Source organism: Trichinella spiralis (genome assembly GCF_000181795.1).
Source record: "Trichinella spiralis strain ISS 195 chromosome Unknown Scfld9, whole genome shotgun sequence".
Classification (NCBI taxonomy): Eukaryota; Metazoa; Nematoda; class Enoplea; order Trichinellida; family Trichinellidae; genus Trichinella; species Trichinella spiralis.
In genome coordinates, this window is record NW_003526948.1 from 1,899,279 (window position 1) to 1,917,893 (window position 18,615).

General features: G+C 33.6%; 4 protein-coding genes across 4 annotated transcripts; 2 read left to right on the top strand and 2 right to left on the bottom strand.

The window, feature by feature from the left end:
- Window positions 1-1,175: 1,175 nt before the first annotated feature.
- Window positions 1,176-2,816, bottom strand: Tsp_11605 (hypothetical protein). The gene is made up of 4 exons (XM_003371470.1): window positions 2,756-2,816; window positions 2,062-2,136; window positions 1,659-1,822; window positions 1,176-1,352 (listed from the first exon to the last, which is right to left on the bottom strand). The coding sequence occupies exons 1-4, from the start codon at window positions 2,814-2,816 to the stop codon at window positions 1,176-1,178; spliced, it is 477 nt and encodes a 158-aa protein (XP_003371518.1).
- A 1,075-nt stretch (window positions 2,817-3,891) lies between these two features.
- Window positions 3,892-4,250, bottom strand: Tsp_11606 (calcineurin-binding protein cabin-1). Its single transcript, XM_003371471.1, has 2 exons — window positions 4,238-4,250; window positions 3,892-3,992 (listed from the first exon to the last, which is right to left on the bottom strand). Exons 1-2 carry the CDS (start codon window positions 4,248-4,250, stop codon window positions 3,892-3,894), a joined length of 114 nt encoding a protein of 37 aa, XP_003371519.1.
- A 1,125-nt stretch (window positions 4,251-5,375) lies between these two features.
- On the top strand, window positions 5,376-13,421 carry Tsp_11607 (calcineurin-binding protein cabin-1). Its single transcript, XM_003371472.1, has 19 exons — window positions 5,376-5,480; window positions 5,838-5,939; window positions 6,294-6,410; window positions 6,748-6,858; window positions 6,907-7,041; window positions 7,591-7,696; window positions 7,895-8,058; window positions 8,112-8,221; window positions 8,283-8,343; window positions 8,679-8,926; window positions 9,057-10,515; window positions 10,596-10,944; window positions 11,000-11,256; window positions 11,338-11,520; window positions 11,591-12,045; window positions 12,160-12,451; window positions 12,690-12,853; window positions 12,955-13,180; window positions 13,257-13,421. Exons 1-19 carry the CDS (start codon window positions 5,376-5,378, stop codon window positions 13,419-13,421), a joined length of 4,809 nt encoding a protein of 1,602 aa, XP_003371520.1.
- A 2,243-nt stretch (window positions 13,422-15,664) lies between these two features.
- Window positions 15,665-18,010, top strand: Tsp_11608 (hypothetical protein). Its single transcript, XM_003371473.1, has 3 exons — window positions 15,665-15,678; window positions 16,018-16,280; window positions 17,235-18,010. Exons 1-3 carry the CDS (start codon window positions 15,665-15,667, stop codon window positions 18,008-18,010), a joined length of 1,053 nt encoding a protein of 350 aa, XP_003371521.1.
- The last annotated feature ends 605 nt before the right edge of the window (window positions 18,011-18,615 follow it).

The following is an 18,615-nucleotide window of genomic DNA, read 5'->3' on the forward strand; positions in this document are numbered from 1 at the left end:
TCACCATTTTTTTGACGGCTTAATTATCTTTTTTTCCTGTTATTCTACAATCAGCACACTGTGTGTGTGTGTGTGTGCGCGTGTGTGTGTTATGGGAAAATAAACTTTTCACTTTATTTGATAATTTGAGATTTGATGATATTTCAGGGAATTTCTACTCATCGCAGAATAGTGACTTTTTCCAAAAATTACATTCATTCTTTTCAGAATTATTCATGATGCGTTTCTACCTGCACGCTGACAGTTGCTGTTACAATGCAGAACGGTGTAAACACTCAGGACACCTAATCTGAATCTTTTTCCACTTGCGCCTACTCACTTGAGTGTGAGTATTACAGCCAGAGGACTGTCACAGGTAAACTGAAATATTATTATTGGTTTTACTCATATTTGTCGTAATATGTATTGAACTTAATTTTCCATGAGAAATGCCAACAACTCAACTTAATCAATAATGCATTATAATCTACGACGTCTTCGAGTAGCAATGTAATGATTATCTTGAATACCAAACATAGCGAAAATGGCGTCCATTGCAGAATCTTCATCCTGCTGTAGCTGCGCCATATCTTCACACATCTATAACAAATGCAAACTTCACAAGTTGAAGAAGTAAATTTCTTAAAAAATGATAATTGAACAAATCAGCATTGGAACAATTATTCATTCCATAAGGAAGTGGTTCTCAGACTTTCTGGGCTGCGACCCCATTTTGAAAACGGTAATTTTTCACGATCCACCTGCCTACGATGCATATTTTAAAAGGCAAGAGGGGTTAAATAAAAAATATTAGTTTAATATTTTAAATTTTTTAATGAACAAGCCTAATTAAAATGTATAAGTTTATTTGTCGAATGCATAATGAGGTGTATGCGAACAGGGAGCCTGTTTTCTGTTTTGACTGATGACTTCTTCGACGTCCACATTAACATGTGTTAGTTGTAGTCGCAAGATGTTCCATAATTGTAGCTTATATCTAAACAATTTGCTTCTAATTCCATTCATTGCTGAAGGGAAAAATCCAATTTCACACAAGTAGGAAGTAGTAAAAGAAAAAAGCAGCACTTTTAATCATTCGCAGGTCAAGTGGGGTACATTTTGTACTCAGCGCTGTTTTTTGCAAATATCTCTGCCGCACTGCATAGTTTTGGGCCATATTTTTCTACAGCTGAATTTTATCCAATTCTACGTGATATACATTTTTTGCAAGCGAAAATAATAAGTAGATCAGGAATTATAGCGGATGAATCGCATGTCCAGCACCGAATCAACACTATCACAAATCTACCATACAAAATGTCCCGAGTGCTGCACGAACATTTGGAATCACCCGTGAACAGCTCAGAGGGAATCTTCAATGGGAAGAAAGCCTAGTATATGTAGCATCTGCCCAAGAAAAAATTACCAGAAGTGGTATCTACCTGCTGAAAGTGGGTATGTAGACAGCATACAATTGGGGAAACATTGCATAGATGCACTCTCCCAACAAAAATAAGGACTACTTCCGTACTTTAATATCTTACGCGAACCACACTTTGAGAACCACTGCCGTAAGGAATAGCTTACTGTAGCATGCTGTTTGCAAATAGAGAGTGTTTTCGAATTTTATGAATCAGCTAATTTTAACGAAATAAACAATTTTAGAAAATTCTAAATACCATAGTAATTTCAGTCGTTATCATCATATAGTGCTCCAAGCTCATTCGGGGGTATTGTTCTATAAGTACCACAGACAGATCAGTCGCCCATCTCATCAGTTCTAAAAGTTGTATAGTTATTGAACATCGAAATCGACACATTCCAAGTTTACGGAATGCATAATCTAGATCAAAATAAGTGATATGAAATGTAATGTCGAAAATAAAATAACAAATTCACTTAAACTGATATAAGTTTTCAGACAACAGACAAAGCAAAAATGTTTAAACAGTGCATAGTAAAATGTGAAATATGTTACTGATAATGCGTTGTTAATATTTATTTTATTCATTGAATTTTTATCAGAATATTATTTCAAAAATATGCATAAAAAATCAAATTCTAGAAATTGAAACGGATTACGCTTACGATCAATCATGGCCACTATTGCCTCGCGTCGTTGGTTTAAAATATCAAATTCTTCAAAGGTGTCCATCGCTAAAAACAGAATAATTCAATGAAATATGCAATGAATTAAATGAATGAAGATGCATGCACATGATAGCACCAATTACGTCCATGACAACGTTTTATAAACGCGTATTTCATTCAAAACAGTCTCGTTTTTTGAAAGACAAAAGCCATACAGATCACTAAGCATCACATTCATTTCATGTATTTAATTCGTGACATTCATGTATATACATCCTGCGTCTTGATTTTTACAATAATCACCTATTTTATGATATCAATAAAACCAATAAAATGACAATACACAAGTTTGTATACAGGATCTTCAAGATAAATAATAAAATTGATTGTATATTTCCTGTTAGACAAATATCATAATGAAAATAATAATGTTAAATGTAAATTTAAGTTATTCTACATTAAAAAAATAAAAACATTACCTTTCCACACGTGTGCAAAATTGAATAGTAAAGTACAGTATGAAATTACTAAAAATCAAGCAGAAAATATATAGGCCGTGAAGGTAAGATTTTTTATATGTTCTTGTAAATTGTTAATTTTTACATTGTTCAGGAGCAGAATCTTTATCTTGCCTCTTATTATTATTATTATTATTATCATGTCATACTATGTACATGAAATTTACCATTATCATCGATTAGGATCAAATAAGAAATGCAGGGTACACCGATTTCGCCCGCTCCCATTTTCCCCCACTCCGCCCCTTTGTATGATTGGTTGTTTGCTCACAGTTTTTTACAGCATTTGATCGGTAATTGGCGATTAACTTATGCTATTTTATTAATTATTCAATTTTGATCAAAAATTCCACATCAGAAGTTAAATTTAGCGTTTAGCGTATTTAGCGGGCAAAATCGCAGTAAACCAAGAAAAGCTACTCCTACATATTCACAGAAAACTGAGCCGCTTTCTGATTGGTCAATTATTATTGGTCCTCATGATCTTCCTTGTAGTTGGCATTCTATCGGCATTGGCATTGGCAGTCTATCGTCGTGGCTCTCTCAGTCTGTGCGGCATTCAGTTGTTCTTCCTTTTACACTGCTGCTGCTGCTGCTGCTGATTAGTGATTGTTACATTTCCCGCTCTCGCATAATATTTTAAATATTATGTAATTGTTTTTTATTTTATTTCTTAAAATGTTTTCCATTTGTTATGAATGCTTCGAAATAATACTATAATATAAAAGAATTTTTTATTTTCTATAGGCTGTGAAGGTTTAAATGTAACTTAAATGTAATTCAACATTTATCACTGTTATTCTTTAGGTAAATAATGATTTCATTTTAAACATCTGTGTGTATCCGTATTAATAAGAAATTAAACTTTTGCCAAGAAGTAAATAGTGCATTAGTTGCACTGCAGAGACATTTTACTTTTTTATTTTTACGCATTTATCTAATGCACAAAAGAGATTTCATCAGTTATAATTTTTTCTCATTAAAATATCTGAATAAAATTTGAAAAACAACATCAACTACATCTGAAAAACATAATTGAACCATATTTTTTTTACATTTATTACCTTTTTATTGTAGATTTGAAACAGTTAATCACAATGAACAGACAGTTGACGTTAAATAATTTTTTGTTTAGGTTTAATTATTCATCACAAACAAAACATTTCTGTTTTTGTTGCTTTGAACCTGCACTTAATATTCCTTCAGTGTGTCTGCCATTTCAGAGCATGAGCAAAATGAACTTTAATTCAGCAAAAAGCATTAAGAAAATTTAAAATAGTTGGAAATTCAACAAAATACTGAATTACTGACAAGTGAGCGCCGCACAAACAGCAGAATGTGGACGAAACAAGAAGGCGTTATCAATCAAATTTCGTCTCAGGCCCATGTATTCTTTTCTTTTCTCTATCAATTTCATTTTGTATTGTAATTGATTTAATCTTTGTTTTAATTTTACTTTATCCCAATTACCAGTTTCTGTCATTATAAGCTGCCGATTTTATATGAAAAATGAACCAATAATCATACAGTTCATGGGCGCATTAAACAACTTACACAAATAGTCTGTAATTGTCAAGAGTTGTTCATTGGTCAGTTTTGATCAGTTAATTCTGTGGGGCTATTGTCTTGATTTCATTTTTTATCTTTACCGTTTTCAAGCATTGTTTCTGACTAAAAATATTATTTTTTAAGTGAAAGGAGATGGCTTTAAACTTACCTCGAATATATAATTTTACGTTCATGCTAAACAACATTTCAATGAAACTTCTATGCAATGCCACAATAATAAATTCAATTCAGCACGTAATTCATCTTTCTGATGAAATATTGTCACTCTGATGTGATGAAAAGACAATGTTTTTAACATGAACTATTTAGCTTCTCCTAATTGTGGTCTTTGAATACTTCTGTTGTGTTATCAGTCATTTCTATAGTAGTGTTGATGATATTTTGTTAATTTCTGGATGGCTAAATGCTTTTTTTCATTTTTTGACAAAAATTATTCTTGTATGTTTCATATTTTTTAACAATTTTTTAACCGAAGCAAAAAATTTCACACATGCTTAAACGAGACGTCTGAGCAGTCAGTCAATCACCTTCTTCCCAATCAAACAAAATTATTCTAAACACAAAACAGAATGAATCAGTGAAGTGATCTTTTGCATATAATGGAGCAGTACTCATTTTTAATATTAATAGATTTATCATGATCGTGATAGAAATATTTATTACAGTATGCATTACAGTAATATGTATGCATGTAGGGTACGGCAGATTTGATAACTTTCTTGATATGAAACCGAAAAAATTGTTATTCAAACATTATTATGTAACTCTTGTTTTTTAGAATACTTTTTAATAAAAATCTATAAATTTTGTTTTTCAAAACACTGTTAAAAATTTATTGGAGAATTGGTTGATATCTTTTTGCAGCCGTTATTATCATCAAATAATTTTATGTTAATTATAAATATATGCATCAATTACATAATTATTCTTATAAAATCTGAATAAACTTTAGATGTTTTTTTATTACAAAATTAAATCTTTATTATCTACAGTTGCGTTGGACAGTACCTACTTTCGTACTATTGACTCTATTAATCTCTGTTGTCGTCTTTGCTTTTATTTTCTATATAGAATATATATGTTTTAATGATTCCAGCTTTATATGGTATATATGCATTTATTTTTATTTTTTATATACGATATATTTTGATCTAATATATATTACTTTCTATAGATTTTTTGGAATAATTTCTTCATATTTTTTAACAGGCTGCTACAATGTCTCAACGTTTGTATAATTCTGATTTCTCAGAAATTTCTTCTGACCATGAAACTGAATCTGATGAAAAACGAGATGATGAAGCTGAAGCACACTATTTTCCGGTAGTAGTATATTTTAAATATTGTGTTTAGCTTTTCCAAATGAACTTTGCTATTATCGCAGGAAGTGTACGATTTAGTTGAAGAAAAGTATTTGTTTTTAAACAACTTATGATGACAGTTAAAATTGTATTATATGTGTCGTTTTGTATTTGTACATATTACAACGTGTTAATTTATAAAATTATTTGTACTTGCCATCCAAACAAACTATTTAAAGTGGTTGCCAAGAATTTATTTGTATTTCTTTGCATTACATCTGAAGAAAAATTGTTTACTAAGGATGTAGGTGCTTGACAGAGTTGCATTTTTAGCGAAAATAGATAATTTCTGCTTTATTTTTATGAATTTTTTTTGTAGGAAGATGAAGTTCCATATTTCCGTGGTTTGGGTAAGGATTCATCTGATTCATTTATTGATACGGATATCTCTGTGGATGAAGCAAAATTAACTCCAAACGAAGTAAATATATTGTGAATTTTAAATTTGCTGTTTTTAGAAAAAACCGTATTCTTTAAAATAATGTCATGAGCATATTAATATTTTTTTCTTTATACTATACATATCATTAACTTTTTGTTCATTATAATATATAAGGTATTTTTTGTTGGTAAAGAAAAATTTGTCTTTGAACAATTAATGATGTTTGATTGCAAAGCGTATGTTAAATGCAGAGTAATTTTTAATTTTATTAATACATATTTTGTAGTTAATTTGAATCATTACTTTTTAAACGACTTGTTTAATTGTAATTAATAGAAAATGTGATTATTTTAATTGAATGTTAAACATTTTGTACTTTTATGTACTTTTAAGGATGCTTCGTCTCTCTATTTTCAAGGCTTGAATGCTCCGAAGCAGCGCAGAAAATCATGTTTTCGTGAGCTGAAGTATAAGAACAGAAAAGTATCTAGAAAACCAATAGAAGTTCAGGTAACTACATTTAGTATGTTTTGCTTTTTAAAAATATGATTTTCTGTGTTTGCTAGAATTTTTTTACTTTCAAGTAAGAATTACATGTAGAATATTAAAATACCATATAAAAGTGGCATTAGTTTTTAATGAATGCATTTTTATCTCGATATTATTGTTATTTTTGTGTCCAGTGAATTCTGGAATTATTTATTTGAGAATTTGTGCTTGATAAGCCGAATCTTTCACAGGCATGAAATTTACTTAAGTTATTCTATCAGATGGAAATGTCAAACAATATCAACAAAAATTAGAGTGATTTTTGCTTAAAAATTCTTGAAATAATTCTTGATTTTAGGAAAACCATGCCTTGAATAAGTACAAACGAGCGGTTACATTGTTGGCTACGGGGCGAAAAGATAAAGCTTGCTTTATGCTGCGTTCTCTTTTAAAAGCACCATTTTTAAAAGTATTTGTTTTTTTCATGTTATTTTATATTTATACTGTTAATATTTAGAAGAAAAAATCTGAGAGAAATTCTACTGGAATAAATAATGTTGCGAAATCCCTTCGGTACGCGATTTTTAAAAATCTTGCAAAGGTAGAAGCCAGGAAAGGTGATCATGATTCTGCTATGGCGTTGTACTTGAAGGTAAAATGTTATTGAAAAGGGATAAAAGCAGATTTGTGTTTTAATATTTACTTACTTCATCAAAAACGTATCATAATTTTTGCTATGATAATTTACATGCAGAAGAAAATGTATTCTGTCTTGTATTTTTAAATTTCATGTATCATGTGTGGCGGCGATGTGAGATTGGGTTTCTGAAATATATTTCTTATGGAAAGACTGTTTTGATCTAAAGTGCTATTTGGCAATGAAGAACAAATTATGCAAATTGAATATTAACATATTTTTATAGCTTTTACTTGTATCCCATTTTTTAGTTTGTAGTTATATTTTTGCATTTTAACTTATAAGAGTAATATAAAAAGGTTGAATTGAGAAAAAACAGTAAAAAAAAGTTTGATAATTTTTGTACTGTTGTATGTTGTAGCTTGTTGTGAAGTGCATGTTCGTTTTCATGACTGAAATGAATACTCTATTTGGTGTGTTCATTATATCAACCAATGCTTAGTGTTTTTTACTTTCAACAGGGAAGAGCTGAAAAATGATCTATTTTTTATTTGTTGAATTTAGGCATTCAAACTTTGTTCATCAGATTGGACCCTGTGCGTTGAATTTGGAATTGAAGCGACAAGGAATTTAAATATGGTCCTTGCAAGGGCTGCTTTTGGTCAGGTGAGTAGGTGTGCTTTCTTCTTTTATTTAATAATAATATTCATAATTTCTCTTTTAGGCTTTGAGCATTTCTCCAAATGACATGTTCGTTTTGGACAAGTACATTTCCACTTGTTACATTTTGGACGATTATATAAGTAAGTTATTATTTGAAAAATATTATTTATCATTTATTGAATTAATTAATTGTGTATTTTTTTAGGTTGTATTGAATCGATTGGCCATGCATTGGAATTGGATTCAAATTATTTGCGCGGCTACGTTATCAGAGATGAAATTTTGAAACGTAACAAATATTTGAAAATGTTCACTATTGAACAGCTACGAAATAAGCATTTTGAATATGGTTCTGGAGATGCTGAACAGGTATGAAATTGTTTTCAGCGAATTGTTTGAAATGAAAAATTAAATAAATTTAGATTTTAATGCCTTTGAATAAAATAGCCGAGAGACTGCACAAGCCTTTGGTCAGTATCAGTTCAACCTGTATGAAATCGGTTCAGCCTCCTTGGATTGTTATGATTCACAAGTTTGTGCAGTTTATTTATTTATTGTTATTTTGATGGACATAAATAAATATGCTTGTTTAGCTTGAGTGACTTTGGCAATGCACTGTGCGACGTTTGTGATTACTTGACAGAAAAAAGAGAAGTAAGCAAAACAGTTTGATTAAGTGGCAGTTTTGGATAAAGTTGACATTTAAATTAAATTATTATTATTATTAGCGAAAAGAGATAGCAAATAAATATTGTCGCAACGGAATAATTTTTCAAATACACATTTCAATTTATAACTCGTTCATTCCACTGAATGCCATTTTTCCATGCGAACAAGTCTTCTTTTAAGCATTATTATCTGAACATGGACGAAGATGGAGATGTGTTGTAGAAATTTTTGTAATAATTTTGCTAAATTTTTTTCACATACTTTATATTTTATTTTACTTTGAAAATCTTTCGGCTTGTCAGTGGAAAAACTGTTTTTAGCATATGGGGAAACTGATCGACTGGACGGATATTTGGAGTTTTGCCTTTGATGAACAATTTGATGATTTGGCTGCAGTGGAAAGAGGAATTTCTTTGGCCACGAATGTGCAGGCACCGCGTACATTTGTCGAGTCGAATTTGCGGAAAAGAAAAGCAGACGATGCTTCAAGCAGCAAATTTTTAGTGCAACAAATGACCGCCAGTGGTGAACAAATGGAAACCGCAGGAGAAACAAATGCAATTAGGAAGTGGGCATATTTTTGGTTCATTTATTCATTTCGTTCGGTAGTTGGGTTCTTTTCCTTTTTCTTAAATAATGCATGATTGACTAGGGTAAGATGTAGAAGGGAAAGTAAAAAAATTGACGTTGTGTTGTAGTGAATCGTCGAAATTGCCGTTGGGGAAAGGGCAAAAAGAGATGGTCGTATTTAAGAGACGGTCGGCGAGATTGATTCCTGGGTTTCGTATGGAAGATCCGGAAGCATTTGGACCGCTGACCACGCGCCGGCTAACATTACGAGACAAGTTGTGTTTGTTGTTTTCGGACGAATTGTCGTTGAAAGATCCGGAACAATCTGCGCAGCATTGTGATAAGGGCAACGGTGGTGGGGTGATGAATGATGGGGACGTGAAAAATGGTGACGATGGAGGGGATAATTTGCAAATTGCCTCGGTCGAATTGGCAGTACCCTGCTTGGTTGGCACTGTGGCAAAGCCGTCGCTTGTCGAATTGCAAGCATTGAACGGCACCTGCACCGTGGTGATGCTGTTGTTGAGATTTTTGTCCAAATTGTCCCGCATGGAAAGTTACTGGTGGTCGGACGAATTGCGCCGGTCGTTTTTGCGTTGTCATGCCTGGTGGTCGAAATACTGGAGTCCGGCCAAGTCGGAACAGGAGGATCGAATCCATTTGATGGCATTGGAATTGAAGATCCACTTTAAAAAACCGGCGAAAAAGCAGCTTCTGCTTGGGCAAGCGATCGCCATTACCAACACAGCCGACCAGTGTGGAGATCGCTTGTTTTCAATTCGAGCTTACCATTTGCTGGCTAGGCTGTTCGAATTGAACAGCGTCGACGCTGCCGCTGGTATCCACTTCAAACGTTGCTATCAGCTGATGTTGGAAGCAGATCTGCCCGTGATGCGTGTTCCCAGTTGTGGCTTGACAATTTGCCGTGACGAATTGTACAAAAAGAACGAAATGGCCGATCTGAATCAGTTGCTTGGCCAAGTGGAACAACTAATTGAAGACGGTTCGATTGGATTGGCGGTGGAAATTTTGGAAAAAAGCCTGCACAGCTTGGTCCAGCATCATCAGCAATTGTTCGTTCGTCAGATGATGTTGTTGTCCTGTTACAAGCAGCTCGGCATGTCGACCAAAGCGGCACCGTTGTTTCTTGCGTTGCTCGACCAGCTGGTGGTCGATTACAAACAGACGGATGTGGGCGAAAGGCGGACCGTTTGGGCACCGATACAGCGTCTGCTCGATGCCGGCGGTTGGCTGTTCCAAGGCGACGTTCGGGCGGCGGTATTTCAACCGTCGTTCTGCGGTCCAGTGGCCCAGCAGTTGGTCGAATTGATCGTTTTTGCCGACGAATATCCCTTCTACAAGCGAGACATACCGGATCAGTGTTGGCTATTGCCTTGGATATTTTTGTACAACATTTTGAATTGGTTCGAAATGGCGGAACTGGTGAAAAATGGCAAATTGTCATCACCACCGTCATCGACGACATCCCAACGAAAATCCCCACCTCGCGATTTGCGAATGGTAACCAATTCGTTGAACGTGCTGAAATTGGCACACGACGTGCTCGGTGAGAAAAGTCTCTGCATGGTTAGTTGTTTTTTTTCCCCAAATTCAGTTCACTTTATATATATATATATATATATATATATATATTTCTGTTTCTGTAGCTCAACGATGGTCAGTTGTTGGAATTTTTTATGGAAGAAATTTTACGTACACTGCGACATCCGAATTTGGTAGCTCAGCCGGTATTGGATGGTCTGTTGGAAACGATGAACGAGGCAGAGCAGTGCATATTTTGCATGTGCAGATATCCGATGAAGAGAAAGCGTAATCTTAGAGACCATTCGGTTGCAGCGGCCGGCCTGACTTGGAATCGAACGATCACTTTGTTCGATTTTATTATACCAGAAAAATTGCCTCAATGCGACAGTGCACCCAACGAATCTGTATCTTCGGAAGCGTTGCAGTTGCTTTTGCGTATGGAGACTTTTGTTCCGGAATCTTTGCATCTAAGTATGGAGTGAAATTAAATTTTTTTTCCTTTTTTTAACTTATACTAATTGTACAGGCAGTCGTTATCAGACTGAATGGGATGAGTATTTTTTCCATGATCGTAAGGATCCGCCATCGCTGACGATCGACAAACAAGTACCGGTAGTTTCGACCTTGTATTACGTAATTGCCGATCATTATCTCAAGTATCAAGAATTTTCCAAAGCGGTCGATTATTATTTGCAAGATTTGTTAATAAATCCGAATCGATTTGACAGTCTAGCTGGATTAGCTCAAGCAGCTAGTGGAATTATTGATGCTCGTTTGTTTTCGGTGAGTTTTTGATCTGAACTCATTTTTTTTGATACTTTGCTTTTGTTTTTGTATATTATGTGTTATTGTTTTCAAATGTAGGCCAGTTTGTGCTTTACCATGGAAGAGGAAGCGCACATTTATCGTTGGTCACGGATCATAGTGAAAGCATACGAGAAAGCATTAGAGCTTGACAAAACCCACGTCACATTTTGGATGGAATATGGTAATAGTGCATATTTATGCCATAGCTTCTACAGGCGATTGATTAACCGACTGCGAGATGTACGTTCGATGATTTAATTTCATTAATTGTGATGTTTGTTTGTTTGTTATTTTTTTTATTAATTGTCAGAGTGGACAGTTGAGTGGAGAACAAGAAGTTGAGCTGAAGAGACGTCGAAATGATTTGCTGGATATTGCCGAGAAAGCTTTTCTGCTAGTCAGCAAGAATGCGAATTTTCAATCGGAAAGCAAAGACCAGTGGTTGGTGTTTTACATGCTTGGTAAAATTGGCGAAAAGAAGAATGACAGTTTGGAAAAGTTGTTAGCGTTGTATTTCAAATCCATCTATTCGTTGTATGCGGATGGAGTGCAGCTTGTGGAAAGCATTCGAGTGAACAATCCACCGCGTGGTTCTTTGGAAATGTTGGAATTGTATTATAGAATTCACGTTTGCATTTTGAAAAATATTATTCTGGAACGAATTTCTTTTGAGCGGTTGGAAGATTTGTGCAATTTCTTAGCTTTGGTTCGTGGAAGTCCATGTTCAGCAATCACGGATGTTGTGTTGAAAAATAGTAGTTCTTCGTAAGTAATTTTTACGAATGATTTGTTGCATGCACGTCTATCTATACCTATATATGTACATGTGTGTGTATATATATATAATTTATTTGATATTTTATTTTTATTCATTTTCAGAAGTTTGCTGACCGCAAATTCACAAGTTTATGGAGATTCAGGAATTGATGAAATTTTGAATCGCAAAGTATTCAACTATGAAAATTCACAATACATTCGTTTTGGAAAGTCAACTTTATCTGGCCCTTTTATCTCGCTGCCGAATTCAACCCAGTCTGAAAATGCCGAGGCAATCGCAATGATTATGGAAATGTGCAGAGATGCATTTGTGTCTTGTATCCAACGGTTTTCTGGTCACTATAAATCATACTACTGGTTGGCAATATTGTATTTTTCGTTAATGCCTTCACAGGTAGATGGGTTGATTGTGGCTTTTTCACGCTTGTGTTGTTCGGGTTGATTTTCTCTTTTTTTTACAGACGCCATGCACGTCAATGGAAATTTTATACGGGGCCGGTCGATCTGGCGACCCACTGCTTTCGAACGCTTTATTTCATTGTCGTAGACAGACCAATCTTTTTGATGTGATTAGTTTTTAAAAGAAAATCTTTCTTTGAAATAATGTTATTTTTTGTTTGATAATATTTCAGGGAATTTGCAGTTATCCTGTTGACGATATCAATCGACCTGGTAGTTTTTATTTGCACATGCGTCGTTCGGTGAAATTGCTAATAGATTGTGCAATAAGTTTTGATGACTTGGAAACGTTGTGTGAAATTTTGTGGTATTTGCGAAAAAAGCCTGAAGTGGATAGGTAAATTTAAAAAAAATTGTAATTCAGTATATATGTATATGTATATGTATATATATATAACGTTGGTGAGCATGTTTGTGTTGGGTCTTGTTCTGTTTTAGAGTGTATCTTCTCGAAGAGGATCGGCAAACATTTCTCAAAGAATTGCAATACTTCGTGAGTGATTTTATCACAACGAGATATGCTTCACTGTCAGCGGAAGATCAACGGAAAACGATATGTATGATTTGCAAGCTCTACTTTTCCATAATACGAGTACCTGGATTTTCTGTGTCCGACTGGAAGCAGTTAATTGTTAGCATGTATCTCATGATGAGCGGCAAGCAGGTGAAAATGAATTCTTTTTTGTTTTTTGTTTGTTTATTGTTGTTGTATGCATATGAAAACTGTTTTCGTATTTTAGGATGGAGATTTTACGCAGGCGTTGAGTTTCGCTCGCGGTTTGATGGATAACAGAGAATATGGCTCTACCACTTTGTCTAGACACCCAGTGCTAAAGTCCAAAGGCAGAAAGCGTATGAAAGGCGGCAGCATTACAAATGCTGAGGATGGCGGCAATTTATTCTAATTGATCCCTATCAACACAAACGAGGCAAGAAGAAAAAAGAAATGGTACGAACTGGTGTTTTTTCAGGGATTCTTTTATTGATTTATTATATTTTACAATTTTATATTATTTTAGTTTATTTATCATGAAAATATGAAAAGTATTAAATTTTAATTGCACTTGTTACTGGCATTTTATGACAATTATGCTAGTGCTGATGTGGACTGATTACGTTAATTATTCCGTGCTCTGAAGCTAAGTTGTTTTGAATAATACGTTTACCCTTTAGTGAACGAAATAAGTATAGAAATGCAAAATAAGAATTAAAGAAAGTACAGTCGCTTTCGTTTTTGCTGTAGGTCATTTCGAGTTGAAGTCTTACACGTAGCAGTGCTGAGAGCGTTTTACGAAGTGAAGAAATAAATTAGTTGCATTGCATTCTTCTCATTCATATACTTTGAAAAAGAATTCTCCGTGTTTCACAAAGTTAATTACAAGCGGATAGAGCAAGCGGTGAAACTTGTACGGCTAGCAGAGTCGAGCATTGCACGAATTATTTGCATTAAATCTACTTATTTGCATGGAACACTGATTCAGCGTTGAATATAGGTTGAAATTGTGAAAATTGAATGCAAATTCAACCTTAATTTAAAAAATCAAAAAACCAACAAATTTGATGCAGCATGTTTGAACAGAAAATAACGGTCGGAATATGGGTTCAGTGAATTTTCCAGATGACTGTAGATTGAAAAGAAAAATGGTTTTTTAGGTAAGAAAATGAGACAAAATACAAAATTTTCAACTAAATTCTAAATGTTCACGTAAAATGTTTGAAAAGAGATCATTTCAATTTGATCTCTTTCAAACTTTTGACAGTGTTTTACTGTGCAGAATAAGTTTACGTTGAAAATATAAGAAAAGAATCTTTATGCATAATTGGAATTGTGGTTCAACAATCGGACCATTAAAAAAAAAGAAAGATATTTGTTTTCCCAGACACTTTGTTGGTGCCAAACGAGAGAATCGGTTTGCATCAGTTTCACTTTCTTCGGGCAATGGAATAAAAAATGTTGCTAAAACGTGATGCAGCCAACATATCAAAAAAAGTAAAGTTGAAACGCTGAAAATTGTAAGTTATAAAAACAAACCATGTCAAAAATTTTTTCAAATTATTTCGCTATATGGTATTTTGAAAATATGCATTTTTCTTGTTTCTGTTTACTGATTTACATTTCCAGTGAAAACCGGTGAATTTGCTTAAAAGTTACCAACTTTCAGTTAGCTTACCTTAGGTTTGTTCTTTCTTATAGGCAGTTTGAAAGTTGCAATGCTCAAAGTGCTGTTTTTGATACTTCTTCACATTTGAAATAAATAAGAAAATAATTGAAAATGACGCCTTTTTCAATCTTGAACTTGAACTTTTTTCAATGCCACTTGGGAAAATCACATCTCCGGAGTGAAGTGAATATAGAGGGTAAGTTATCTTCTATATTGATTTGTTGTGGCAGTGACCACGGATGACAGTGATTAAAAATGACGCAAAGAAAGATGAAGAAAAAGTGTTTATTAATAAATCTTAGAGAGTAATAAATTGTAATTACAATTGAATAGTAATGAGTGGAAATAATTTTTTTTACTTTTTATAGAAAGAATATTTGTTTTACCCATTCTGATTTGAAAATCAAAACTGAGCATTCTGTGTTTTTATGTAACAATAATATTTTGCAGAATTGTTGAGAGGATATTTTTAAATATTCATATTTCGATTAAACGAAAGTTGTAATAACATTTTGCAGAATGCAAACCGGTGCATGTTCAGCGCAGACAATAGCTATTGGTGCGGTTGAAAATCTAACCCCGCAATATTAATAATTGAGCAAATTGCGTCTTAACGTCTTGCATATCGTTGTAATATGAAGCTTAAATTTAATTAAATCACTCTGTGCTCAAATTAAAGGTCGGTCAACATTGGTGCACGTTTGCTGGTGTAGCTGTTCTGTCGCGCCAAATTCACAACAAAGTCCACCTGTTTGGCTGCTTTGGAATCAATAAAACGATCGAGATAATTTCCAAGAACAAATCCAAGCAGAATATTTTCCTGGTTTTTGTTTTCAGTCGACCACCTTTCACAAAGGAGCTACAACACTTTCCTCTCCCAATCAACTTTGTCATTTTTCTTCTTCTCTTTGGTAATGCTTTTCATTCAGTTTCTTGTTGCAGTGTTTATTACGTAATTTCATTATTATCTGTTCCAGTGTAGAAGAATGTTTACATTGAAGTAATAGGAAAAATTTTAATAAATAGAATTGTTGATAAAATAAATACAATGTCCGATTTATTGTATGTGAAAAATGGAAATTTAGAGTTCTGTTTGCTTGCGATTCCAAAAAAGAGCGCTATTTGATTGAAATTACGAATTAGTTTGATGTAGCTTTCTCGTGTTATTTATGACGTCGTTTGTAAATGGATTATACTGCAGTTAATTACCGGCTTCAATAGTATGTTAAATATTTTACTCTGCTCTGACATGAAATATCAGTTTGTATATCGGTGCATGTGCATGCACAGTGTAGAATTACTCTGAGAGGGTACTGTTTTAAATTATTTTTTTATTCAGTGAAAAAAGTTTAAAACTTCAACTTCTTCATGTCATTCACTTTGTAGATGACAATTTGTTCATTTTTACAAATAAACATATGGTGATTCGAACTGGTACCGATTCCAAATTAGCAACCTCCTCGTCATCGGTGAGCACAAATCACTTGCACTCGAACAGTGCATTTTTGATCATCGGAATTCTGGTGATCTTTGTCAAAATTTTTCAACTTTACATCATGCTGGTGAAAAAGTTGCCGGTCAAGAATTTCCTCTTCATCAAAGGTAAGTATTAGATTTTTCACTTGTACTTGATTTCAGTTAAAAATTTCATTTGCAATTTTGAATAATTTTAATTCAATTAAATAATTCGTAATTCTACAGCTGCTTAGCAACGTTGAAATTTATGTCTCTTGCAAATGCTTGCATTTTTGTCGCATTTTTATTCAGCTGCTTCTGAATAGCAGTAGGTAAAATTGAAACAATTGACAATGATGTTTTTCTTTTTTTCCCCTTGAAAACAAAACTGCTGTGCTAAAACTTAAAGCAGTATTAAGAAATATGTCACTGTGTTTTTTTTATTATTTCGCAGTTGAGGATCTGATTAGCTGCTTACGTAAAGCGATGACTGCCTCATGATCACAAATAGTATAATGTACAATTTGAAACCACTCCACTGGGAGGATCCTAAACTGTTGGGTCAGGTTTCATTGTCAACACAATAGATACTTTTAATTTTACTCCGTGACCAAATGCAAATGCATGTCATTTTTAAAATTATCCACCTAACGTTTTTAGTTTCAGCGTAAAAATTATTCCGAATCACTTGAACGATAATAAGCAGTAATTATATTATGCATGAGATTATGTGTCGAAATTTCTGCAAAGAAATCCCGAAGGATTGCATGTTATTTTATAAATGAAATGTGCTGTTGGAAATTCAGTTTCTGTGATTTTTCACGAATGAACGAAATGGCTGTCAGGAAGCTTTTATTTTTCAGATGAAAGTTATTTACTTGAAGAAAAAGCAAACACTAATTTGTTTAAATTATTTTATCAGTGCTTTTTCGATTTAATCGAAATGTTGTTTTCAATACTGGCCCGTTCAGATTATCAGACGGAACTGTCAGCGTAGTCATAGGCAGACGTGTGACCAGTGGTTGATTTTATTTTTGCTGGTCGACTGTTTCTCATTCATTTATTCACGATACTCAAAGCTGATTTGATTGTGTGCTTTAGGCAACACTGTAGCAGAAGTGTTTACCGGTTTGGGATATATGACATCCGCTATTCGACGAATATATGTATTTTTGCATCGGATCACTTTGTCGAATCGATTTGACTGTCTTTTTTACGCATTTCACATTACTGCATTTCCGTTTTCTGATATTTTTTCTTCGTTTTGTCTTTGCGCACTAGCAGTGGAGCAAGGACTAGCAATCGGCTTTCATAATCTATACAAAAAGCTGACCGATAATGTCCTTCGAATTATTCTTGCACTTTTATTTGTCTGCTCTTTCAGCTTAAACGTGCTAAATTGGATTTCAATTTTGCAAAAACGAGATTACACAGTATCAGCCAACTGTAACCTCTATGAGTGCACCTCTGCGTGGTTTTATGAACTGCAGTATATTTTGCCGTTATTTTTTACAACCGTTACTGTGATTATACACTTGGGCACATTTGTACTTTTTCGTTTACTTCGTCGTGAACAAGGTTCCAACAATGAAATGCAAATGACACACACTCGACGCGTGAGCAGTATTTTCATTTCTAAATTTATTATCGCTTCTATGGAACGTTTGCTTTTGCTGACCAACGATATGTTTGCAACCAAAAGTGAACTCAGCTCGATATTATGGATGCTGCAAGGCTTCAACGTGATCCTGCAGACGGTCATCTACCTTTACGTTTATCCGGATTTTCGAGCTGAAGTTGCGGCATTATCCACGTGGCGTCGTTGTTGTTCTAAAAAAGAGCAAGTTTCCGTTCAAAGTATTGGAAACTTTGCTTGACCATTTGCGTTGCACTGATTTTGCAGTAAGCATGAAAAATCTGATTTTTCAGTTTTTACATTCTAAATAGTAGCCGAATTGCGATCAATACATTATTAGTATAGGTTGAAATGATGTCTTTTTATTTAATTTTATAATTCTTTTCGAATCTTCATTCTTATCCCTGTAAAATGAATAAATAAACTACATAGTGCGTTGTTTTTTTTGGACGTTCGAACGTTCAATTCTATATCAAAAGTGGAAACGTTTTACGAGAAACGCTGTAGATTGTGTAATGTGAATTCTGTAATTAACCGCACATTCAGAGTACTATTAACTGCTTGGCAGATTTAATAAATTAAAGAGATTTGAGAATTTGTAGATTAATTTAATTTTATTTGCATTAAATGAAGCCGAATATTTTTTTAACTGATTGATTTTTCACCGATTATGTAGAAATTGAAAAGAAGATCTAGTACAAACCCAGTATACCCCTACTATTTATTCAAAAATTTTCTCTTTACTTTATTATTCAACTGAGTAATAGATTATTGTTTTTTAAATTGACAATTAAAATGAACACCTGTTTTATTATTTATTTATTTTATTTATTCATAATATTCCTA